At 38.9% G+C, this 27,543-nt stretch overlaps 1 protein-coding gene across 2 annotated transcripts in view; it reads left to right on the top strand.

The window, feature by feature from the left end:
- Positions 1 to 27,543, top strand: part of LOC125348396 (protein POLR1D-like) — a 44,953-nt gene that overhangs the window by 16,137 nt on the left and 1,273 nt on the right. For both annotated transcript variants that reach the window (XM_048341597.1, XM_048341598.1), the window contains exon 2: positions 11,358 to 11,432. In XM_048341597.1, coding sequence (XP_048197554.1) covers positions 11,358 to 11,432 — 75 coding nt within the window. The remainder of the gene's footprint in view (positions 1 to 11,357; positions 11,433 to 27,543) is intronic.

Below are 27,543 nucleotides of genomic sequence, written 5' to 3'. Positions count from 1 at the left end.
TTTTTACATTAGCTTTTTGTTAGCCAGCAGTAAGTTCTTCTCTTTCAAAACACAATTAACATATTCTCTAGGAAATGGAGTATAGAGGATGTCATTATGGACAAATGAAAGAGGCTTTCACCACGTGTAGTGAAGCAAGAGAATGACATTAGTAAACTGTTTCTCTCTGGTAGCTCACTAAGGAAGAATCTTTTCCGGTATGCAGCTTCACTGAGACTTTCAAGCAGCCCTTGAGGATCAGCATTCTCTATGCTCTGTCTCCACCTCATTCCCTACTTTCCACTATGGTTTTTCAGTATCACCTAGTATTTGATGACACTATGGATATATGGTTCTGATTGATATGCCTAAATTTGACCACTGCTAAGAGTGCCCCATGAAGTGCCTTGATCAATCATTTCCTTGTCTTACTTTTTCTTTTTTGTCTTCTTTTCCACTTCCTTTTCTTACCTATTCTTCCATTTCACTGTCATCTCCTATTCTGCCACAGATAAAGTATTTTATTTTTAATTTAATATTAATTAAAAAATAAAAGTTGTATATTTATCATGTAACCATATTGTTTTGAAATATGTAGATATTTTGGGATAGCTAACCCAAGCTAATTAAGAAATTCATTACCTTACATGCTTTTTTTTACAGTGATTACCCTTAAAATCTATTATAATTTTTTATAGATGTTATACATTCATATTAATTAAAGTCAGCATGTTGTATAATGGATATCTTGAATTTATCCCTCTAACTGACATTTTGTATCCTTTGATTGGATATCTCCTTGGTGCCCCTTAATTCCTCCTACCACCCCAATCCTAGCAATCAGCATTCTACTCTCTGCTTCTGAGTTCATATTTTTAACTTCCGCAACATTTCACTAAGTGTCTGGCTCATTTCATTTAACATAATGTTCATGGTTTATCCATGTTGTTATAAATTACAGGTCTTACTCCTTAAGGATGAAAAGTACTCCATTGGTGTTATGCACAAGATGTACATGTGTATGTGTACAAACACATTTTCCTTATCCATATATCCATGGATGAACATTTATGTATCTTAGCTGTTGTGAATAGTACTGCAATGCACATGGGACTGAAAATGTCTTTTCAACATACTGATTTCATTTGGATCATATGTTTTAATACTAATTTTTCAAGAACACTAATTTTTTCCTCAAACAGCTCTACTAATTTACCATCCCACCAGCAGTGTGCAAACCATTTATTTTTTGTCACACCCTTGTAGCACTGATCTTTTCGGCTTTTTGATGATAGCCATTCCAACAGGTACAAAGTGCTACCACATTGTATTTTTGTGTTTCTCTGATGATTTGTGATTTGAAGCATTTTTTTCTATATTTGTTGGTCATTCATATGTTTGCTATGGAATATCCTTTGTCCATTTTAAATAAGCTGTTACTATTGAAGTGTTTGAGTTGCATTCTTTTTTCTTCATTTTTCTTTTTTTGCATTCTTATTTTTAATTTTTTTGTTTTTATAAAGGTGATGTATAGAGTCATTCTTTTTAGTTTTTGCATTTTTGTTATGTCTCACTCAAATAGAAAACATCATTCATTGCTCAAATCTTAACTTAGTATACTTCAACTGCCAGGCTTAGGAAGAGCTAAGATGAAAAAGATAAATCCCTGATGTCTAGGAGTTTTGTCAAGTAAAAACTAGCTACATATTTCCTAGATTATAAAAGCCAGAATTTTTGATCCAAATAAAGTATCACCCTCATAGGCACCCTTTTATGTCACTGAGATAACGATCTTCAGCATCAAAATCACTGTTCCTCTGTCGGCATCCACTCTTAGTTACTAGCATTCGTATTTTTAAAAACTTAAGTGCCTTTTCTCATGACTCCCTATACATTATAAACATTGGTGCTCCCTCTCCACACCCTCTCCTAGGGTATCCAATATTAGTTTTTTTTATTTGTTGTTTTTGTTTGGTGAGGTTTTTTGTTTACTTGTTTTAGTTCCTGGGGCTTGACCTCAGGGCCTGGTCACTGTCCTTGGATATTTTTTTGCTCAAGACTAGTGCTTTACCACTTGAGCCACTGCTCCACTTTCAGCTTTTGGTGCTTCATTGGAGATAAGCGTCTCACAGACTCTCCAGCTTAGGCTGGCTTTGAAGCATGATCCTCAGATCTCAGCTTCCAGAGTAGGTAGGATCACAGATGTGAACCACCAGTGCTAGGGATCAAATCCAAGGTTTTGCACAAACCAGGCAGGCACTCTGCCATTAAGCTACGTCCCTAGGCTCCAATATTTCTTTTAAAGTACATATATAGCTCTTAATTTGATAAACAATCTCTAGTATTAAGCCTTTTTAGAAAAAGACCTTGCTTACCATGAAAATCAAAATATTGACTATAATCTCAGCTACTTGGGAAGCCAAATTTGAAGCCAGTCCAAACAAAAAGTTTAAATTAACATGAAAGGCATGCTGGTTTACATCTGTGATCCCAAACGCAGAGAAGGCCATACTAGGATCACATGGTCCTGATCAATAGCTTGAAAAATAACTAAAGGCAAAAATGGACTGGAGACTTGATTCCCATAGTAAAATGCTTGCCTAGTATGCTTGAAGCCCTGAATTCAAACTCGGGACTGGAAGGAAAGGAGAGAAAGGGGGTGGGGGGGGGAGAGGGAGAAGGAAATGGGAATTCTAAGTTATGCCTGACTCAAACTTTGATGTTGTTTCTACTAATCTACATGATCATGGTCACTTAGGCATTAGTTACTGCTAGTTCATTATGAGTCTATAGGCAGCTGTTTGCGGATGCCCAGCTGTGATCCGATCATCTGCTCACATTTTTTTAATCAGTATGTTCTATGGTCTGACATCAGTCCTTACTGAAGATCAAGTAGATTGTTTCATTTTTTTTTCTCCAAGTCTTACTGCTGCATTATGGGAAGAAATTTAGGTTGGTACAGTAAAATTTGTTACATTTAGCCCAGTACATGGATGATTGCTATTTGCGGATGACTCAGTTGTGAACTGGTTGACTTCAGCATTGATCTCCAGAACTTGTCAGAGGACTCACCACTCAGCAGTAGCAAATGATGCTGTGTTTTGCCAGTTCTCTAAGAAGACTCTGTTCTTGTCACCAAGTTATGCTTGCTTGAACACATTCTTTATTTGAACCTATTTCTTCATGATGAGAGAGCTACTGTACTTTACAGTTAATTGATCAAAGGTGACTTCATAAAGGCTCACAAAGGCACAAAACAAGGAAAGCTGTTATTGTTCCTGCTCTGTTACTGCTTTCCTTCCCTACTGGAGGATGTGTGCAGGTCCATTTGACTTCTTTTTTTTGTTGTTTTCTTTTGGCGCTGGTACTGGGGCCTGAACTCAAGTCCTCACACTCTGACTAGGCTTTTTGCTTAAGGTTGCCACTCTGCCACTTGAGCTACATGTCCATTTCTGGCTTTTTGCTAGTTAGAGATGAGAGTCTCATGGACTTCTGCCAAGGCTGCTTCTGAAATAGAGTCCTCAGATCTCAGACCTCTGAGTAGCTAGGATTACAGGTGTGAGCTACCAGCACTCCGCTCCATCTGAATAATTTCTCCAATTTTTGAGCACTTTATTTGGAATTTAGCTTCTCTGATGTTATTCTCTTAAATTTACCATTTTCCTGTTTTCTTCATTATTTAATTGCCTTTCAATCTGGTGCTTCATTTTATTCACCTTAAATTTCCCTTAGTTCAGAATAGTTATAACTGTCCATCGGTTTGAATGAATAAAAAGAAAAACAGATCCAGATACCTCAAAACTAATTTATTTGACTTTGGGCTTTAAGATGATTTTGTACCAGATTTGCATTCCCACTTGGGTTTTATTTAAGCTGCTGTTATGATCAGTTGACATTCCTTAAGCATGTGCCAGCTGGCTGATAGAATAAGTAAGTAGGCCTAAGGATGCTGAACTAGGATGGAAAATGGCTATAGATAATGTACTCATGAATCATTGAAAATTGATTGTAGTTTGTTTCTGTGCCCAGAAAACTGTCCATTTAACAACTCAGCCCTTCTGGTCTCTATTCCATGGGATATTCAAATATAATGGATTTGTCTTATAAAAAAAACTAAGATATTTAAAGAGGAAAAAATGAATGCTTAAAGAAACAAACCATAACAATTAGTGTACCAAGAATTACCTACATGTCTTGAGTAAGTTTTTTTTTTAAGTCCACTTTATTATTTATTTATTTATTTATTTTTGGCCAGTCCTGGGGCTTGGACTCTGGGCCTGAGCACTGTCCCTGGCTTCTTTTTGCTCAAGGCTAGCACTCTGCCACTTGAGCCACAGCGCCACTTCTGGCCATTTTCTGTATATGTGGTGCTGGGGAATCAAACCCAGGGCCTCATGTATATGAGGCAGGCACTCTTGCCACTAGGCCATATCCTCAGCCCCTAGTCTAAGTTTTATATGTATTTATTTATCCTATTTTTTTTTTTTTTTTGGCCAGTCCTGGGGCTTGGACTCAGGGCCTGAGCACTGTCCCTGGCTTCCTTTTGCTCAAGGCTAGTACTCTGCCACTTGAGCCACAGCGCCACTTCTGGCCATTTTCTGTATATGTGGTGCTGGGGAATTGAACCCAGGGCCTCATGTATACAAGGCAAGCACTCTTGCCACTAGGCCATATCCCCAGCCCCATATTTATCCTATTTTTTTAAGTGGTGCTTGGACTTCATTTTCATCATCTCATCAAAACCCGTCTAGTTGCAGACATATTGATGTTTCACAGTCTTTGATAAGTTAAATGTTTAGCTTCTGTGCTAATGTGCAACAGGAAGTAGATTCACTTGGGAATTTATTACAAGAGTTTCAGAGGAAACACTTGAGACTATAGAAGTGGGGGAACTTCACTTTTTCCCCTTAATTTGGAAGGTGGTGATGTTTCAGAACCAGAAAGCATGAAACTGTTGTTCTGTTTGGAAGAAAAGCGTTGCCAAAGGAACTTAGGAGAATATTGGGTGGGAAGTAGCGCGTGTTCAACATTCTTAGAACAAAATAGTGAGCAGTCCTTCATTCTCCCACCTCTCCACTACTTCTCTTTGAATGAGTGTAAAGCAGAGGCATCTCTGTTAGGCCTCCTCACTTCCTTTATAATTTAATTTTTTCCACTTAGTGCATGATAAATTAAAAATAATTTCTCCAACACTTGCTGCAGAATTGTTTGTAGGGAAGGTAGGCAGTATAATACGTTAGCTAGGTATATAAGAACCACGAGAGTGGGACCTTGTGTCCCACATCTGTTGTGGGTGCTAGCTAAGGCACCTCTGATTGAGTGTGGTCCCCACCAAACCTTGTCCTTCTTACAATGTCCTATCCTTGGTGAATACATTTCCCCTCGGGCAGTCTTTCTCCATAATATACCTTTGTTCTCTTTAGTTGGACTTACAAATCAGGAGTCATTCTTTTTTTTTTTTTTTTTGCCAGTCCTGGGCCTTGGACTCAGGGCCTGAGTACTGTCCCTGGCTTCTTCCCGCTCAAGGCTAGCACTCTGCCACTTGAGCCACAGCGCCGCTTCTGGCCGTTTTCTGTATATGTGGTGCTGGGGAATCGAACCTAGGGCCTCGTATATCCAAGGCAGGCACTCTTGCCACTAGGCTATATCCCCAGCCCAGGAGTCATTCTTAATCCAGGTAAAGTTAATAGTGTTAGAGAATGTTTTAAGTAAAATTGAAGCTAAAGAATCAGAATCAAACTTGATAGCTCCTGAAAGAATCCAGACCATGCCTTTGAGGTTTCCACGAGGTTCTTTGGTGAATATTGCTTTCTTTAAAGATTCTGTATTTCAGCTGCATTCTGAACTCATGTAGGCTTTTGTACCAAAAAGCCTGAGGGCTGGGATTATGGCCTAGTGGCAAGAGTGCTTGCCTTGTATACATGAAGCCCTGGGTTCGATTCCCCAGCACCACATATATAGAAAATGGCCAGATGTGGTGCTGTGGCTCAAGTGGTGGAATGCTAGCCTTGAGCAAAAAGAAGCCAGGGACCGTGCTCAGACCCTGAGGCTCCAGGGATGGCAAAAAAAAAAAAAAAAAGCCTGAACCTGGAAGTTCAGACCTAGCAAATACTTTATGGTTTTATGTGATAATGTATTCTAATTTATTTGTAATTGAAATAATTTTGTTCTTAATTGACGAACTGCCCAAACAAGTTTTTTCCATTTGTATTGTCATGACAAGAGTGCATGGGTGGAGCTAAATATGACTGAAGATTTGTTTTAATTTAGAAACTACCTCATTGATTTGTGAGAAGAGGAGAGATGTTTTGAGGATGTTTATGCTCTTTTATTTTTTTAGAGCTAGACGATAACTTTTTTAGGAAACAAAATATTAAATAGAGTTGTCAGGCCCTTCTATCCATAGACTGTGTCATTGTTTTGGGATTCTTTTCTTGAAAAACATTTTTTATTATTATCAAGGTGATGTACAGAAGGGTTACAGTTACATAAGTCAAGTAATGAGTCCATTTCTTTTGGACAGTGTGAGTCTTTCCCTCACTTCCAATTTGTCCCTCCCATCCCCATCCACAAGTTACATAATTCATTTTCAGTATAGGGTCTAGTGAGTACCACTGCTGCATTTGCTTACCCTTTGTCCCTCCATTTCTGTGTCCCTCCTTACCCTCCCAAAGACATAGTAAATGAACAAACAAGACACAAAAGAAAGAAAACAAAAACAGCAACAGAGAAAAAAAATGTCTTGTTTCCATTTCCTGGAGTTCATTTTTATATATATTACTGTTTTTAAAAGGTGGACAGAGGAGATTACTATAATCAGATGACTTAACCTCTTCCTGAAATTCTAAGGCTGAGCTGTAAACTGTGCTCTAATTAAGGATTCCCAAAGGGTAAGAATGTGTACGTGTTAGTAGACAGGCAAGTACTTCAGTTCCTCACTGGCCTAGCCAGTCAACTGCTCTTCAGGAGGGATCAGAAATTATCAAGCTCTTGAACTGACTGAAAAGACTTTCAACATTTCAATATTAAGAAGTTTATTAAAATATGTTGTTGCAGATATATTTGTCAAAGATTAAGAGGATGGTAAAGTAGTTCAAAAATATAAATATCAGCAAAAGGAAGTTTCTTTTTTTTTTTTTTTTTTGGCCAGTCCTGGGCCTTGGACTCAGGGCCTGAGCACTGTCCCTGGCTTCTTCCCGCTCAAGGCTAGCACTCTGCCACTTGAGCCACAGCGCCGCTTCTGGCCACTTTCTGTATATGTGGTGCTGGGGAATCGAACCTAGGGCCTCGTGTATCCGAGGCAGGCACTCTTGCCACTAGGCTATATCCCCAGCCCTAAAAGGAAGTTTCTTAAGGTGATGTTATTCTAGGAATTCATAGTTTTCTCTGATTTTTTTTTTTTTTTTGCCAGTCCTGGGCCTTGAACTCAGGGCCTGAGCACTTGTCCCTTTTTCTCAAGGCTAGCACTCTGCCACTTGAGCCACAGTGCCACTTCTGGGCATTTTCTATATATGTGGTGCTGGGGAATCGAACCCAGGGCTTCATGTATACGAGGCAAGCGCTCTTTGCCACTAGGCCATATTCCCAGCCCCTCTGATTTGTTCTTTTCAGTAACCCACTGACCATTCAAAAATCTGTTGTTGAATCTCTATGTGTTTGTAAAGTTTCTAGAGTTTCTCTTGCTATTGATATCTAATTTAAGATACATGAAATTATTCTAGTTTTTTTTATATGTTAAGCCTTGCTTTGTGGCCTAAAATGTGATCTGTTTTAGAGAAAGTTCTATAGGCTGCTGAGAAGAATACATATTCTTCAACTACTGGATGACATATTCTGTACATGTCTGTTAAGTACATTTGCTCTGCGGTGCAATTTAACTCTGAGCTTCTTTGTTGATTATCTGAATAATATATCTGTTGGTAAGAATGGAGTATTGAAATCACTCACTATATCTATTCCTTTATGTCCAGTGCTCTGCATTGTATGAAATTGTTGTGCCAACCTTTTGTGCACTTAAGTTTATGAACTGAATGTTCTTAATGAACTTCAACCTTTATTAACACACAGTGAGCTTCTTTGTCTCTTAACTAGACATCTATGTTGCCACATACAAATATAATTTTTCCTGATTGCTTCCAGTTTCCAGTCAGTCAATCTGCATCTTTTGAGAGTTAAAGCCACTATTTATATTTAGGGTCATTGTTGACAGTTATTTGTTGATTCTTGTAGTTTTGTTGAGTTGTTGTTTTTTCTGGTTAATTTAGACACTGTTGGTCCTTTTCTTGTCCTTTGCTTATCTTGGGAGTTTGCTGGTTTACTACATTGAATATGTTTAATTCTTTTCTTACTCTAATTTGTTTATACCTCTCTGAAATGTATCCTAAGATATTCTGCTGACTTAGTAGTCATGAATATCTTTAGTTTATGCTTATCTTGGAAGATCTTGACCCGTTATTTTAAAGGAATTCGGGGGAGGGGGGTAATAGTAATTTTGGTTGGCAATTATTTACTTTTAGAACTTGGAATGTATTATTATTCCATGCTTTCCTGACTTTTAGGGTTTCTGCTGAGAGATCTGATGTAATTCTGATGTGTTTTCCTTTTAGCAGTTTTCTCTTTTAGTTTTCAGTATTCTTTCTTTGTTCTGTATTCTTGACATTTTAATTGTAGTGGAATATGGAGTTATTTTCCAGTCATGTTTATTTAGGATTCTAGATGGCTCCTGCACTTATATGTCCGTAATTTTACCAAGATTTAGACATTTTTCTGATATAATTTCATTGACTATATTTTCTATACCTTTGTATATTAGCTCCTTCTACCCTATGTATTCTTTATTTTTAATTATATTTTTATTATCTTTAAGTAGTTATACAAAAGACTTACCAGTCAACAAATCAGTTTATCAGTACAATGCTTCTTGATCAATGTCACCCCATTCAACTCTTCAGTTTAGTCATTTGATTGTGTCCCAGAGTTCTTCAAAGTTTTGGTTGTGCTTTTTTGTGTGTGTGTATTTCTATTGCTATCTGGATGTAATTTTTTTTAACTTTGTCTTGATATTCTTTCTCCTGCTTGATCTAATCTACAAATGATAATTTCTACTGTATGTTTCAAGGTTTTTTTGTTTATTTTGCTTAGAACCTAAATTTCTTTGTATTTTCTCATCTAAGTCTTGAATTTACTTCTTTACCATTTTTTTAATCTTCTTTGAGGTCATTGATCATGTTTTGAACTGTACTTTTAGAATTTTTTTATTCAACATTTCACCCATTTCAGTGCCTTTGAATTTGGTTATTCAGGAGTTGTGAGTTTGGGGAGGTGTCATATTGTCTTTTTCATGTGTATGTTTTAGGTCATGATTTGCACATCTGTAGGGATAGATATATCTTTACTTGGTGGACTTCTTAGGAGCCATTTCCTAAGGTCTCAATCCCCAGAACCACTCAGAAGAAAGCAAACTACCATAATAGCAACAATATTGTTTGGGCTGGTGCTATATATGTATCAAGGCTACATTCATTTTATGAGAGTGGGGCACTACCTACTATGCTTACAAGTCACTTACTACATTCATTTTAGGTGCTCTCTTTTTTGTATATCCAGAACTGCTGTTTGCCTCAGTAGACAGACCACTAATTTGTGCAAATAGGGATAGCAAACATCAAGGCCTACCATATCCCCTGAGAGTGGGAAAGTAAGGGAATGAAATAGGGCACTGAATTTGCACCAAAGGGGACCAACTAAGGGAACCCAGCACACTCTGCCTGCTTGTCTCAGGGCTTTCAGATTGTATCCACTAGTAAATCACTCTACCAGAGGAAGCAGGCCAGGAAAATAAACCAGTCACCTGGACCCGGTCTCAGAGGTCTCACTACCTCCCAGCAGTAAATCACACTTGGCAGTCAGGGAGCCCCAGAGGCCACAGTTGCTGGCCACAGGCTAAAATTTGGACCCGTCCCTGTAGTGATCTGTGGTTGATGGAGCTCATTCCTCACCACAGAGAATGGAGCCAGTTCCACATCTTTCACAGTGCAAGTTTTGTGTTACCAAAATTTCTTAGTGGGTTCATACTTGACTCCTCTTCATAACTCACATTCATACATATGTACAATTGCTTCTTTATTTATTTATTTTTTTTGGCCAGTCCTGGGCTTGGACTCAGGGCCTAAGCACTGTCCCTGGCTTCTTTTTGCTCAAGGCTAGCACTCTGCCACTTGAGCCACAGCGCCACTTCTGGCCATTTTCTGTATATGTGGTGCTGGGGAATCAAACCCAGGGCCTCATGTATATGAGGCAGACAGTCTTGCCACTAGGCCATATCCCCAGCCCTACAATTGCTTCTTGTAGCTATGTCCCCAACACTGTGGGAAGATATTTTGTAGCTCTCTGATTTCTCTGCAAAGTTGCTCAATCTCAAATAATAGACACTCTCTCAAGATGATGCCTGGATAGAGTTCATATAAGGAGCAATGGAATGGATTTTTTCTCCAGTATTAGTCTACCACACAGAAGGAATCACATCACATGCAAATCCCTCCCTTTTACTTAAGGCTTACAAGAACTGTGTGTGTACATGCTACACTTAGGACTGCAAATCTGTTGTTCACAGTGCTACCTGGTTTACATTGTGCTTTTGGCTTTGTTTTCCTCTCCTCACTGGGAAGCCAGGGTTGGAGCTGCAACCTACAAGCTGCTGCAAGCTTTTTATCTCTGCCTAGTTTTTCTGTTTTTCTCTTAAGCTCTCTAGTCACCAGTTTGATGATTTGTGATTCTCCTCATGTTTTTCTTTCTTTGGTATATGGAGAATGTTACTCTGGGTCTCCTCATTCATGGAGTCATGTGGAAGAAACCTCTATTCCACCATTTTATCCAAAACCCTCCTAACTTTAATATTTAATATTTATTTAAATCAAACATAATCATATTTCTATATTGCTACTCACAACTCTACTACAGTAGTTTATGTACAATTGAGTCTTATAATGTAGATGACAGATAACTTTTCTAAGTTTCAAAAAAATAAGAAAAAATACCTAAAACTTAAATAGGATTATTTGTACATACTTTGTAACCAGCTTTATATATGATTTTTCTTCTCTTACTAATATTTCTTTGTCTTCTTGAATTCAGGGCCTGGGTACTGTTCCTGAGCTTTTTCCTAAAGGCTAGCACTCTACCACTTGAGTCACAGCCCTACTTCTGGGTTCTTGTTGTTGTTGTTATGGTTGGGGGGGTGGGGATCAGTAGTTTATTGTAGATAAGAGTCAGAAGCTTTGAGCCACAATCTTCAGATCTCATCTCTTGCTCAGGAGCATGAGATCTGAATATTGCTCTTTGGATGGCTGCATCTCTAATTTCTTCCTTTTTTCCATCAGGAAAGCTATAGAGGAGCTGTTAAAAGAAGCAAAACGTGGAAAAACTAGAGCAGAAACAATGGGACCTATGGGCTGGTAAGTTCTTGAGAAATCTTGTATAAAACTGAAAGAAATATTGAAAAGTCTTGGTTACCACACATTCTCCTCACACCCCACTACTGACTTCATGTTGCTAGAGCACCTCAGCATTCAGCCCTCAGCAGCATTCTTATTCCACAGTCAACTCTGGGTTTTATACTATAGAGTCACTTTGATGTCTACAACCAAGTAATCTGAAATTTGACTATGTTTACAGAAGTCAGAAAAGAACTGCAAATTCTTTTTAGTCATCATATAGTTAGTAATAATATAGATATTGATAGCCTCAAAATACTATATAAGGGGCTGGGAATATGGCCTAGTGGCAAGAGTGCTTGCCTCGTATACATGAAGCCCTGGGTTCGATTCCTCAGCACCATATATGTAGAAAATGGCCAGAAATGGCTCTGTGGCTCAAGTGGAATAGTGCTAGCCTTGAGCAAGAAGCCAGGGACAGTGCTCAGGCCCAGAGTTCAAGGCCCAGGACTGGCCAACAAAACAAAACAAAAAAATACTATATAAGACAAAACAATAAAATGTTTATTTTAATATAAATTCCATGACTTCCTGCGTAAAACAAATGTAAATATAAAATCAAAGAACTAAAACTTGGCCATAATTTTAAATTTGAATTGGAAATGTTGATATGAAGTTGTGCTAGATTTAAGAGATTAAAAGTTTTCTGCTAGCCCTGGTACACAGAAAAAATAACCTAGAAACAACCACATTGCTCAACAGCAAGTGTATTGTATAAATACCATTTTATACTGAAATATGACAAGGATCCTTAGAAGAAGAGCTGATTGCAAATCTGAAGCCATTCTTGGAATTTAGTCAGACTGAAAAGTTAATGCTCACAGTTCCCAAGACAACCCTCACTTAATTTTTTTTTTGCCCGTCCTGGGCCTTGGACTCAGGGCCTGAGCACCATCCCTGGCTTCTTCCCGCTCAAGGCTAGCACTCTGCCACCTGAGCCACAGCGCCCCTTCTGGCCATTTTCCATATATGTGGTGCTGGGGAATCGAACCGAGAGCTTCATGTGTAGGAGGCAAGCACTCTTGCCACTAGGCCATATTTCCAGCCCCAACCCTCACTTCTTAACCAACCACATGCTCAGATTGCAGGTTCCAAAAACTACTTTCAGCTTTAGTAGTTCACTATAGGTACTCACACAATTCACTGAAATTTTTTATAGTAGTGGTTGCAGGTTATTAAAGGAAAAAGATACAAATTAAAAAAAAAAAAAAAGGGACAGCAGAGTCTTGGAGATATCAAAGCAGAGATCCCTGTTGTTTTCTTAACTGTGGTATCACAAAGCACATTATACTGTGATACTCCAGTATCAATGTTTGATGTATGGAATATTGTTAAGGAGCTTTGCTGGACTTCAGTGTCCAGAATTTTTATTAGGGCTCCAATATGTAGATATACTTGTTTGGTTGATTGTTTACATGGTTGATCTTGGTTTCTAGCTTGGCCAGTATCACATAGCCTAAAATTCTCACTCTGAATCACATGGTTGGTCTCTCTGGCATAGTCAGTCCTCAGTTGAGACTAAGTTGTGAACAGCCCCACCCTAAACAAAGACATTTCTAGCCACACGACGTGGTTACCTTCTAAGAGCTAAGGGCAAAAATCAGCCCTGCTTTAGTCAAAGCCAAACTCTTTAATACATAGACAGACTCTTTAATACATAGAAGAGGAACTAGAAAATCTTGTCACACCCATAAACAAAGAAACTGTTAAAGAAATATAATCAGATTAGAAAGTTTTAGGAGCCAACTTGAAAAACCTCCCACTGGTCCAAGACAGAATAATTGGATTACCAAAATATACAAAACTATGACTAGGCAATATGGCTCATAATCCTAGAAATTCACTGGAGATTAGGAAGTTTGTGGATAAAAGAAAATCAACAACCCCTCTGTACAATCACATACCAAATTATGACAACAACAACAAAAAGCAAGACCTCCATCTGATCAAAACCACTTGAATGTGGTAGCTTGGGCCTTACACAAGGAAGGGTATAGGTGAGATGGTAGATACCTGAGGCTACCTGAGACAAAAAATAAGACCCTATCTAAAAAGTAACCTAAAGCAAAATGTATTAGACATGGGGATTAAGTGGCATAGCACTTGTCTAGTAAACTATAAGCCCTTGAGCACAAATCCCATTACAAAAAACTCAGATATTGAGATACCTAAACTACTTTAAAGGTCATAAGGTTCATCAGTCATAATAACAGACCCTTCTAGAATATACAAGGAAATCAAGTTACTATTCACAAAACTGGCAAATAGAATCAGCATTTGTCCTACTACCTATACAGATTATACCTTCAGGTTACCAGATAATGAATGAAATAAAATTTCTTTATAAGAAAGTATCACTTAGCTAAGCATGATGGTTCATCCTATAATCCTAGCATTTCAAACATGAGGAGAAAAAAAGAACTGTATATAGAAGGATTATAGAACAAGATAGTTATCATTTGAATTCTTAATTCAATAATAATAAGGCAAACAATTCAACTTAAGAATGGATGAAAAGGTTGAACCGATACTTGGAGGAAAATACAGAATTGGCCAATAAATAACTAGAAGATGTCCAAAGCATTAGGTATCAGGAAAATGCTAAGTAAAATTATAATTATTTACCACAGCACTTGCTAACATGGTGGTAATTTTTTAAAAATTGAGTTGAGGGCTGGGAATATAGCCCCTGGGTTTAATTCCTCAGCACCACATATATAGAAAAAGCCACAGGTGGTGCTGTGGCTCAAGTGATAAGAGTGCTAGCGTTGCGCAAAAAGAAGCCAGGGACAATGCTCAGGCCTCAAGTTCAGGCCCCAAGACTGGCACCAAAAAAAAACACAAAAAAAACAAGTGAGTTGACTATGAGTAAAGACGAGTATATGGAGCAATTGTTGGTAGAAAAGTAGTCATACAGCCACTGAGAACGGGTTAGCAGTTTCTTACAAATATATACACTTACTATACAAAACCTTCTTTTTAACAAATTACCAAAAAGAGTTGAAAATTTGAATTCATATAAAAATCTGTATTATAGTGTTTGTGGCAGTTTTATTCATAATAGCCCTAAACTGGAAACTACCCATGTGCCTATTGACTGATGAACAGATAAACAAACTACAGTTTTCTATCCACAAACCCAATACTGCTTGACAAAAAGAAATAAATCTACAGATACATGCTGCATTTATGTCTCTTTAAAGCATTGTGTTAAGTGAAAGAAGCCAGACACAAAACATGACACAGTGTATGACTCCATTTATATGGCATTCTAAAACCCCAAACAGATCACTTGGTTGCTAGGAGATAGAAGGTTGGAGGAAAAGATTTACTGCAGGGTATGGTGATAGTTATATGACTTCTTTACATTGTCAAAATCCATAAAACTGTCTACTTGAAACAATAAATTCTATTTTATATAAATTATACCATTGTAAAACTGATTTTTAAAATGAGTGTTGGACATGGTGGCATTTACTTGTAATTTCAGCACTTGAGAGAATGGAACAGGAGGATTATGAGTTCTGGAGTAAATAGCCAGAGACCCTACCTGAAAAATAAAAAAGAAGGGATGTAGCTCAATGGCCAAATGTGTATAGTTTGCACAAAGCCTTGTGTTTTTATCTACTGCAAAGAAAGGAAAGGGAAAAGAAATAGAAGGATGAGGAAAGAAAGGGATAGGAAAGAGAGAAAACAGAAAGAGAAAGAATGAAAACAAGGAGTATAATTTTACAAAGCCTTGATGACAGATTGGATATTCACAAGATCATCAATGGCTGCAAAGTCTATCAGGTGAAAGGTGGTGAATTCTGCTGAGTGGGTTAGGCTGCCATCTGAATACACTGGTGAATCATCTTCACACCACAAAAATACAAAAATGACGGGAACTGATGGCTCATACCTGTAATCCTAGCTATTCAGGAGGCTGAAATCTAGAGGATTATAGTTCAAGGGCAGCCAGAGCAAAAACGTTGACAAGACACCTCCAAAATAACCAGCATAAAGGTGAGCTGTAGTTATGATTCAAGTGATAGAACAGAAAGCAAGCTGAACCATTGTGAGGACCTAAATAAAAAGAACAAACTGACACTCTATCTTTGCATTCACGAAGGGAAGGTGTAGAGATATCACTCATATAACATCCTTTCAAAAATTGAAACTGAATCAGATCAAGTCTACTTGATCAACTACTACATAGAACAGAAAAAAATTCTAAATAATACCATATGCTGAAGTTACAAACATAATGACAAACTGTAGTGAACTCTATAGAGAACTCAGTGTCTTTAATAAGTAAATTACAAGGATTCCTTGTGGATTTGAGGCATATTAAATAAAATGTATATATCGTTGGCATTTTTATCTAAAGTAACTATAAAAAGATATGGAACAATTGGGATATTTGTTTGATACTAAGAAATTAATGTTTTTATTTTTAGGTATGATAATAGCATTGCTATTATGATTTTTAAAACCTATACTATTTTAGAAATTCATTCTGGGCTGGGATGTAGCTCAGTGGCAAAGTGCTTGCCTAGCAAGTGCAACGTCCTGGGTTCGATCCCCAGTACCAAAAAAAAAGAAAACACAAAAAAATACAGTTAAAAAAAAAAGAAATTCATTCTGAAAGTCAATGTAGTAGTACACACCTGTAATCCCAGCAGCAAAAGGATCCCAAATTGAAGACCAACAGGGATTATGTAACGAGTTTCAAATCAACCTAAGCTATATAGTGAGACCTCTCTCTCTCTCTCTCTCTTTTTATGGAATAAATTATATAAGTAAATGAAATAATATAGTATAAGTGAGTCAGTCTGCTTGTAATATATGTAATCTTAGACTCAGTAACATACTGAAAGGGTGAGGGTGGTTAAGCACCCTAACCACCTAACCACCTGGCAGGTAGTTAGGGTGCTTGTGAAAACTGAGTGGGATAATGTGCATGAAAATACCCCCGCATGGTTCCTGAGATGTAGCAGTTGGAAAACATTAGAAATATTAGTTAAATTTACTCCTCTTTCCAATCCTTCCCTATCCTTTACAGAAATGAGAAATCTCTACTAATGTGAATAGTGTTAGGACAAATTTGTTAGGACAGGGTAGTTAGGGTTTTGGTATGAAACAGGGCCTTCAGCCAGGCTGACACAAGTCCAGTCTGATACTTCTTGTGGAAGAATCAACATATAACTAAAGCATGAATTCAGATGATTTGACGGTGAAAAAGAAAATGTAATAATGGCTCTTGCTCTGTAAGGAACAATTAAAAAAAGAGGGGGACAGTTGTTTCTAGGCAACTCTCCAGATGGAAGTCATTTTGTCCTGACAACATAGGACCACCTAGTGGCTTAGCAGAACTTTCTGCTAATAAAATAACTAATGTATCAATGTCAGGCGTACTCCCCCTGGGGAGAGTTTCTGTATGCACAGTCTATCTTAAGATTTGTGGATAATGTTCCAATTAGGTTAGCAGGTAAACAAGTTATTAGGGACCCAACTCCTTACAGTTTTTCAAACTTCCCATCCATAGAGTATGACTCTCCTGTTGTGGCAACAGCTAATAAATCCACACTCAGTCTATGGCAATGTTATTTTGGTAGAATTCTATATGAATTTCATGGAATTCTATCAAAATAGCATTATTGTATAAATATCTCTATGAAGTTCACATAGACATGTTTAGAAAAGGAAGAAATACTTCAATAACCTTTTCCGAAAATTATAAAATATTCCTTTTTTGATGTTATCCTCCATCCAGACTTCACAAGGAATTTCATCTAATGGTAGATTCTTAACATTAATTTTCAACAATGCAAACTTTTCATATTTTTTATAATAAAAGCCCTAGATCTCCAGTGAACTTGGGATTCTCTACCTAGCTTTGATTTTGTAACTTACCATTTGTTATCTGGAAAGTATTTAGTTCCTGAATCATGAAGATTTTCCAAATGTTGACACATGTCATTATATAATATTTTAAAGCCACATTTCTAAGTATCATCTCTGATCTCATCAAAAAAGTCTGAAATTTTATTAAGCTGTCAGGTTCACATTTTTCCAAATTTTTAATTTTCCATTTGAGGATGACATTGATCCAGAGGCACTGTACTCATAAATTGATCAATTAAATTAAAACTCATTTGCACAAATACTTAAAGATAATATTTTTATTCCTTATAAAGTGCTGGTTTTGTATTGGCGATGAGTACTGGGTATTGTGTACCTTAAAGTGATAGCTCATCCATGTCTGCATAACCAACCAGTTCGCCTTGTAGCCCAGTCACAGCTGTACTTTCCCTGAAGCAAGCATCATACTTCATAAGTAGCAGAAGTGCTTTTCATATCTTCTTCCCATTTCTACACATAATCACTACAAAGACAAAAACTTGAAGGGCAAAAGTTTACTGCTTTTTAAAGGACCTCCTTTGGTATAACCTGCCCTTTGTACTTGTAAGTATATGGTAGTGAAGAACACAGTGAATGCTGATACAGTTTGATGTCACTGTCTTGATTCTTGCTGAGGTTTTGTCATTTTTGTACCATCAGTGCAAATGCCAACCTTGTGGGGAAAAGTGAATAACATCAAAAATGATGAAAATAGCTTTAACTTTGTAGATGCCTTCCTGCAATCTGGAGGAAATGGTGTCCATAGAATTTACTTTGAGAACTGCTTTAAAGAGGTTCCAAAGGGGCTTGGAATGTGACCTAGTGGCAAGAGCGCTCGCCTCATATACATGAAGCCCTGGGTTCGATGCCCCAGCCCCCCATGTATACAAAACGGCCAGAGGTGGCACTGTGGCTCAAGTGGTAGAGTGCTAGCCTTGAGCAGAAAGAAGCCAGGGACAGTGCTCAGGCCCTGAGTCCAAGGCCCAGGACTGGCAAAAAAAAAAGAGGTTCCAAGAAACAAATAAAATAAAACACGAAAAATAACAAAGCATTGACTTGGAAAGGAAGAGACAAGAAGGGTCTTCTGTTAAAGATCTATCTTTATAGACATTCCCAGTCAACACTCAGTAGCCACTTAGAAAATGTGATGGTACAAGAGGAATTTATACATGCATACGTACATACACACACACACACATATTTCTGTTATATGTGTAATCTGTTCATATATAATACACAATGTATTTTTATTATACCATTAAAAATAATTACAAATCATTTCTATTTCAATTTCATGTATTTCAGCATGCAGATTTCAAAGACACCATACTACATAACTGCATCCAAGAAAACTCACACTAATTTCATATCCTCATCTAACATCACTTAAATATCTTTTATAAGGAGTTGATTTCTCTCTCTGTTTTTTGTTTGTTTGTCTGGGGGTGCCTTAAGAGCTGATTTGGATCCAGTCAAAAAGTATGTTCCACATTCTGGATTTGCTTGCTTATGTTTTCATAGTTAGATTCAGATTAAACATTTTGGGCAAGATTGTTACACAGGTAAGAGAAGGGATGTTTTTAGATGTCTGAATGCCTCAGATTAAGAGGACTTAATGTCAAGTTTCTCATGGTTGACATGGCGACCACCAGACCTCTCAATTATAATAGTACATTTTGGGAAGTTAAATTATATGGGAAGGGCAATGAGATGGGAATATTATATACTTGTATAACACTCTTCAAAGTTATAGAGAGATTAACAGCCCCTGTTTTTAGAGCAGGTTAATGTGTAGTAAAATATGGCCATTTGTATGAATGGAGAAAGGATTGTTGAGTAAGGAGTGCTGCACTCAGTTAAATATTCATCTGTAATAGGAAAAATTACTTCCAAAAAGGCTAAGAAGCTAAATGTTAAAAAACAAAGTAAGTTTTGTTGTTGTTGTTGTTTGTTTTTTGCCAGTCCTGGGGCTTGGACTCAGGGCCTAAGCATTGTCCCTGGTTTTCTTTTGCTCAAGACTACCACTCTACCACTTGAGCCACAGCACCACTTCCGGCTTTTTCTGTATATGTGGTACTGAGGAATCAAACCCAGGCCTTCATGTATGTGTATGCAAGGCACTAGGCCACGTTCCCAGCCCCAAACTAAGTTTTTTTAGGAAAAAAATAATAGGATGGCATTTTGGCTAGAGTGGGGCAGGAACTTAAGACCAAGCATTAGAAATTTGAAAGAAAAAACTGACAGGTTTGACTGTGAACTTCTACATAGTAAACGATAACATGTAAAAAGCTAGCTGGTTAAAAGACTAGCAATAGAATCGTTGCAGTTATTTACCATAATAACCAACAAGGAAATAGTTAATATCCTTCACTAAAAAGCCCCTATAAAAATCAATTTATAAAAAGGAAACCATACACGCACACACATACATGTATATATGTGCATTTTAAACCTATACACACAATCTTTTTAGAACAAAACTGCAGATGACCAATGAACAAATAACTAATGAACGTATTAGGCACTTCAGCAGTTCTAGGTACCACTATCATTCAAAAACATCTGTAAGCAGAGTGGAACGATTCCTGCCCTCTTAGACTTTAAAATCTAATGGGGACAGAAATATGTGTATAAGTTTCTACATTATTCTTAAGTAGCAAGATTCCATTTTTGTACCCATTGTATTGGCAAAAATTGAAAAGCAATAATGTAGTATAAGTGAGGGCATGTGTCTAGTGGCACTGTTGACTACCGATAATGGTATAGTTTTCTCTGCTAATGGTGATGCATAGGACTTTGAATCACAGTTATTATCTGTGCCCTTCCTTCTACCCTGTTTGATCTCTTCTATTAATCTCTTAACAGAGCTACAGAAATGTATGCAGGGTGGGGTTGGGGTGTAGCCCAGTAAACACTAGCCTAGCATGGGGTTCAATCCTCAGTACCAAAAACAGAGAGAAATGTATACAAGTCAAGCACTCTTGCCACTAGGCCATATTCCCAGCCCTGAGAAAAATGTATATAGAGATGAATACAATATTTTTGTAGCACACTTTTGAGAGCAAAAACCTGGAAATAGGGTGGGCATGCTGGGTCATACCTATAACCCCAACAGTCAGGAGGCTGAGGCAGAAAGATCAAAAGTTGGAGGCAATGTTCATCAGCAAAACCCTATCTCAAAACACTGACAAAAAAATTCAAATGGAAATAGTCTCTATGTACATATCACAGTCTCTATGCCAAATAAATGATGATACAATCTACTGTGGAATACTATACAGCCACAGAAAAGAATTGGTTAGTATTATGTGAGTTCTTGTGGGAAAATGTCTAGTATGTGAGAACCGAGTTGCAGATTAATATACCTAGTCCTCCATTGGCCAGGTTGGAAGAAGATGTGATATATAATAAACATAGGAACATCTGAGAGAGGATGCTCCTGACCATAGTAATTGCTAATGAGAGCCAGAGAACAGGAAAGAAGAAGGTGGGAACAGCCAACTGCTACCCTCTACTTGTTTTACAAGTATATTGTATGTATAACTTAACACAGATGTTTAACTGAGGAAAAAACTCTTTAAGTATTGAAAATGTCAGTGTTCCCAATACTTCACCCTAGGAAATTCTGATGAAGTGATCAAAGAAGACTGACTCCTAGATGTTTTTAAAGCTTCCCTAGAAGGATCTTGTGAACCAAGTTTGGAAATTACCTTTCTTAAATAATAAGCAAAGCTACACATACTTTATTTATCTCATTAGAAGTGAAAAAGGGAATGATCTGCTTCCTTTTAGGGGTTAGTTGGGGGTTTGGGCTTGAGGTTTTGTACAGGGAGTTTTTCATTGTGATATTTCTATCACAATCCAGTGGATCCCACTCAGATTCACTCCCTCTGCCACCCCCTTTCAAACAATTTCAACAGGTTTCATGTTCTATTTTCATATGTGCAAATAAACTTCAACTTTGTTTTTTTCATGTTTATATTTGTGTGTGTGTGTGTGTGTACGTGCCTGTACATGTGCATGTGCTGCTCCTGAGGCTTGAACTCAGGGCCTGGATGCTGTCCCTGAGCTTTTGTGCTCAAGGCTAGTGTTCTACCACTTGAGCCACAGCTTAACTTCTGGCTTTCTTGGTGGTTAATTGGAGGTAAGAGTCTTGCGGTTTTTCCTCCCTAGGCTGGTTTTGAACCGTAATCCTCAGATAGCAGTCTTGCTTGGCTCCATATTATGTTGTAACCTTTTGTCTGTGTTGCTCTGGAGGCATGCTTCTCTGGGTACCTGGTGACTCTAAGGGCACCTAATTGTTTTCCTTGGCAGCCTTTCACTCAGCACACCCTATCAGATACAGGTTATAAAGGGAGATCCAAACCTATCTTGCCTCTGCTTTGTGTTTATTGGTGCTGGGACAAAAAGAATCTTCCCTGTATTCTGCTGACTTTAGGACAGCACCTATTTCTCTGTGTGTGTGTGTGTGTGTGTGTGTGTGTGTGTGTGCGTGCGTGCGTGCGCACATGTACATGCACACATACATACATGCTTGCCCAAATATATATGCACATTTGGATCACCTGGGAAGCTTCAAAAATTACTAATACCTGTGTCCACTGTCAGTGACACAGGGTATGACCTGGGTTTTGGAATTCTGAGGAGATACACAGGTGATTTGAAAGTGCATGCCCACTTGTAAAACACCTCAGTAATCCTGATGGATTGAAAAGAACATTACCAACATGCTCTGTGGAATCCACAGTAACCCCGTCCCTTGCCTCTGCACTGAAAGCCTGGCAAGATATCCAGGCACCCATCCTATGGAATGGACCTCTGAATGGATCTTAAAGAATAGGCAATCCATTGCTCTCTACTGGGCCATGGTCTGTCTTCCTAAGCATATAAAGGAAATATAATTTCTAATTTTAAACAGAATGATTGAGATTGTTTCATATTAGATGCTTTAGAGGTCCAGGTGCTGGTAGCTCATGACTGTAATCCTAGCTACTCAGGTGGCTGAGATCTGAGTTCAAAACCAGCCCAGGCAGGAAAGTCCACGAGACTCTTATCTCAAGTTAACCACCAGCCATGGCTCAAAGTGGTAGAGAGTTAGCCTTGAGGGGAAAAGTTCAGCAACCAGGCCCTGAATTCAAACCCTATAACCAAGAACAACTACAAAAAAATCTATTTAGTCTCTTGTTGACAAAGGCCTTGGAAAAGCTGAAATATTGGCTCATATGGCTTCCTTTTAGTTAACATAAAAGAATTTACATGCATAAACTTGAGAACTTTGCCCAGTGTCATTGTCTACAAAGCCATTTTTATTCTTGTCACACTCATGTTAGCTTATCTCCAGCCCACTATAATTTTTTAGTGTAGTGCCTGTAAAGCATAGCCTTTTATATATTGGCACCAAAAGTCCTCAGATTCATTTGAGAGAAAATGAGCCTTCAGTTTTCTTAATATATTTGTTTTAAAGAAAATGACATTTTGGGGGGTGAAGTTCTGTTTTGGTTTAAGGTCAGTCTGGTAAGAAAAAAATTGCACCATTATTTTTCCATTGTGTGTCATTAATCTTTTTTTGGTTCTGGGAAGGGAACCCCGGACCTTGCACATACTGCTGACCCACATCCTCACCCTACCATCAGAGAGTGTGTGTGTATGTGTGTGTGTGGTTTGTTTTGTGTGTCACTGGAGTTTGAACCCAGGGCCTCATGCTTGTTAGGCAGAGGCTCCACTGCTTGAATCATGCCCCAGCCCTCAAGTTTTGATTATTGGAAAGCTAATAGTGCTTCCAGTCTTTAAAACATGTGGTTTTCCAAGTCATTGAAATAGTCACTGTACACCAGTAGATATGTTAGGAGTCTAGGCGAAGCAGCAGTCAGGAAGGCTCACTCTCCTGACCTTCGGGTTTTTAATCCACTGGGGCATAAGACAAATGCGATCCAGCGCAGCCTGCCACACTGTTTTAAAACCAATGAAGGAAAATACAAGGGGCCCATGACTCAAGTGGTTGTTCATGGATAAAGCTCTTTGAGTATTTTAGGGCCATGGAAATCCAAAGCCTATACTTTATATTTAGAGAACCCAATACACCAAAGAAGTTTCCAGAGCCTTCCAGCTAGTGATCTGCTGATGTGCTTAGTGCTTTACCACACCACCTCTTTTCTGCATATTATTGTCAGATAACCCAATGAAATGACAGTGCTTTCTGCCCAAGCATCCTTCTCACATTCCTCTCATACCCAGTAAATCAGAGAGCCCTGAATGTTACTCAGATCACATAATCCATGTAAATGACCTGTGTTGCTAAGGGAACCAGAGGCCAAAGACTAGAGCCTTACAGTCTGTCCTAGAAAACTGGCTTCATATACTTGCTTCTAAACTGTACCTTCCCCTACCTTGTTCTTCTCTTTAGTCTTTTAAAGAGATGCACTTACTGATAGCCTCATCCTGGTATTTGTCTCTGCTGTAGGGCCTACCATAATATCTTGTATATGAAAGATAAGCAGATTGTTTTCAGTAAAGAAGTATTTTACATATTGCCGGGCTAGATTTACCTCCCCTGGTGCGGGGATGCTAAGCTTACTCCCTTATCAGTGCTCCCCTTTCCACCCTCTCCCCTGGGCACCTGACCAGCAGGTGGCCAAGGTGGAGCGAGGGACACAGGCTAGCCTAAGGTGCACGTGGCCGAACAAGATCCCCTTTTCCTCCCTCCTTACCCACCAAGGAAGCCAGGCGCAGACGGATCTCGGAGACGCTTCAGAGAGCAAACCAGTTTATTCGGGAGGGGCTCACAGTAATATAGTAGTGATGACGAGGATTGAGCATGAGCTGCGATAGGCTGGCGAGCTTGTCCGTCCAAGAGCAGCTCCCAAGGACCTCCCTCATGGGCTAACGTCACTTCCCATAGTACCGCCCTGTGTGCTCGCTGGCGCAAGGTGGGGGATGGTCTCAAAGCTACCCCTTCTGGTTCCAGACCCAGAAGGAGATAGGTGTGGCTCACTCCACACTGCCCCAGGGCTGGGGGAAGGGCGGCGTCTTGGGAGCGCTCTCCTCGCCCTTCCCCCCCCCTTAAGGCCAAGATGAATCCCCAACAACATATAATTTATATGTGTGTATTATATATATATATATATACTTTCACATTCATATATATGTTAACTATTTTGCATTACATTGCAACATACAGTATCAAGGACATGTAACACCCACTGTAAGCCTCAGGACTGTTGTGTAGAGTAAGGGTTAACAATTTAGTAATGGGACTTCCAGATAACACTATGAACACGTTGCCCCACGCAGAAGCATTTGATTGTCACATTGGGAACTATAGCACCATGGTTGGGTCTGGTAGTTGTGGTGTCATTGAACAACAAAATGAATTGTAATCAGCCATAGCATCAACATAAAACTATTACCCAGCGTTCTGGAGAACTGGGAGGGTCACTGTGCCTCTGCCTCAGCCTTCTTGGGGATTCTTTTAGATTTGAATCTGCAATCGTGCAAAGAATGCACAGGATGAATGGTGGAATATTTGTAGTTACAGGAATGGATTTGGTCATAAAATAAGAGGCTGATAGGGTATCGTGCATGGAATCTTGATTTCGTGGCCCAAGCACATATGTTTCCTACCATAAAAATGATGCCTATGAGTCACAATTTCCTAGTGCCTCCTATACTTCACATGTCTCAAAGTCAATGTGTTGATGAGTTCTCTACCCTTGACCATATCTGTGACTGTCCTGTGCTCCTGAGTGGCTAGCCATTCTTCCTTGGCTCAGTGTGTGGCTCTGCTCAGCTCTCCTGGACAGAGCACACTCTCCACCTGTAGTTGGTTCCCTACTGAGACTGCACTGAGTCCCCTGTTCTGCTTCTCCCAGACTGGTGCTGTGAGGGTAGACTGTAAAATGGATGAGAGGCAAGAGACAGAGGTAACATCAGTAATGCACTGACACAGGGTGATTGCTTCATTAGGATAACATTATCCTTGGTACTATCCTGCCATTAAACCTATGGCTTAGTGATCATATGCCACTATTTGAGGAGTCTGAATCTGAGAAAGCTAGGTACCACCTCCATTCTTCAACAAGAGAAAGACAAAAACACTAAAATCAGAATGGCCCCATTATATTTTATTCCAGTCAACCCATTATCTTTTCTGCTCTCTGGGTTTGTTTGGGTTTGTTGTTTGCTCGTTTGGTGCAGTACTAGGCCTTAAATTCAGGGCCTGGGCACTCTCCTTGAGCTTTTTTTGCTCAAGATGAGCACTCTACCACTTGAGCCACAGCTCTACTTCTGGCTTTTTGATGGTGAATTGAAAACAAGGGTTTCACATACTCTCCTACCTGGACTGGTTTTGAACTGTGATTCTTAGATCTCAGCCTCCTGAATAGCTAGGATTACAGGGGTGAGCCACCAGCACACATCAGTAACTTAAGAAAAAGAAATGAAGTATGTGACTTGAGGGTAGGAACAGGAGGGTAGAAAATGAGGGAGAATGAAGGAAGGGGTAACATTGACCAAGAAGCATTGTACTCATAACCTCACTTATAGAATTGTGACCCCTTTGTACAACTACATAATAACAATTTTTAAAATAAAGTAAAAAAGAAGTTTAACATAGAATGCTGGATCTTAACTGGCAGTGTGTCATGGGTTCTTGCTAAAGCAATTTTAACCAGTCTCGTGATGTTTAGGGTTTGATAATCCACTTATGCTGTTAGCACATTAAATCTGGCTCTTCCTGTGTGAGCTAGTATGGCTTTTTAGAACCAAAAATAAATCAACAATAAAAATAACTAGTCAGGATGAGAAAGTCTACTGGCCAGGATGAGCTACAGACAGGAAAGCAGCTGCCCTGCCCTGTGGCCTCCTCAGTGCCCCATCCTAGCCTACCTAATGGGGTACAGACAGTGACAGATTTAGTGCAAACACATCTGGCAGCCATGGCCTGTGATCTTCCTGCAGGCCTCAGATTTTTGCCTAAATCCTTGTAAGGAAAAGGGTACTGGGTAGTTGGTTATTTTGTGCAGGTTTTCATGTCATCTCACATAGAGGAAATGGCAGTAAGAAGGAGAAGGTGCTGAGCAACCAGAAGACAGATGAAGAAAGTGAAGTAATTCCCTAATGTGAGTGAGCAGAGAGTACTGTTCTAGGGGTAACCTCCAGAACATGAGCATGAGCAGAGGCTCAAACTGAGCAGGGTGTTAGCAATCACCTACTGCTTCAGTCTTTAGCTTTACTCTCAAAGAGAGTACAGAGCAATTAAAAATGGAATTCATGCTGGAGTTGGCTTCCCATAAGCTCGCCAGCCCTACGGGCTAAAGGATCTATCTACATGTTTTTCCTTCTTGTTCTAATTCATTCCCTTGCCACTTTCTTTGGCCTACACATTAACCATTCACAGCAGTGAGAGTTACCTTTGCTTTTTCTCAAGTACTTCTCAAGCTACTCAGGAGGCTGAGATCTGAGGATTGTGATTCAAAGCCAACCCAGACATTTTCAAAGTCCATGAGATTCTTCTCTACTTAACCACCAAAAAACTGGAAGTAGAACTGTGGCTTAAGTGGTAGATCACTAGTGTTCAGCAAAAAAGCTTAGGGCCTTCCTATACTTGCTAGCAAGTCCTTTAATACTTGAGCCATGTCCCTTTTGCCTTTTTCTTAACTTTCTTTCAGTGATAACGAGGATTGACTTGTGCTTGCTAGGCAGGTGCTCTACTTCTTGAGCCATATCTCCAACCCCAAGGACTGCTCATCTTTCACTTATGCAGTACTAAACCATGCTTCCTTATTATAGTGGAGAGCTGCTAAGTTGCTCCTCAGCTTACAGTTGATGGAGTTTCATCCCAATAAAGAATTCTGAATTGATGGACATTGTGGCTCACAACTACCGTCCCAGCACTTGGGACCTGGGAGCTTGAAGCCTGCAAGTTCAAAGCTTTCACACCATAATAAAGTTGAAAAACAATCAGAAGTTGAACTATTGCTGTAAATTAATGTTTTATAGAAAGTTGGATAGTATTTACTTATAATTAATACATGATTTGGGGCTCAAGATACTCCTGAAATAGCACAGCATATGTCGAACTGCTCAGGGGCAGGAGAAAATGTGTGGTTTTCATTTGTAATGGAGTTTCTTTTCCAAAATTAAAAGCTTCACTGCACTTGGTAAACTTGAATCATAAAGCTGTTTAAATGAC

Source organism: Perognathus longimembris, chromosome 3 (genome assembly GCF_023159225.1).
Source record: "Perognathus longimembris pacificus isolate PPM17 chromosome 3, ASM2315922v1, whole genome shotgun sequence".
Classification (NCBI taxonomy): Eukaryota; Metazoa; Chordata; class Mammalia; order Rodentia; family Heteromyidae; genus Perognathus; species Perognathus longimembris.
The sequence above is the reverse complement of the archived record's forward strand: the minus strand, read 5'-3'. Positions and strand labels throughout refer to the sequence as shown.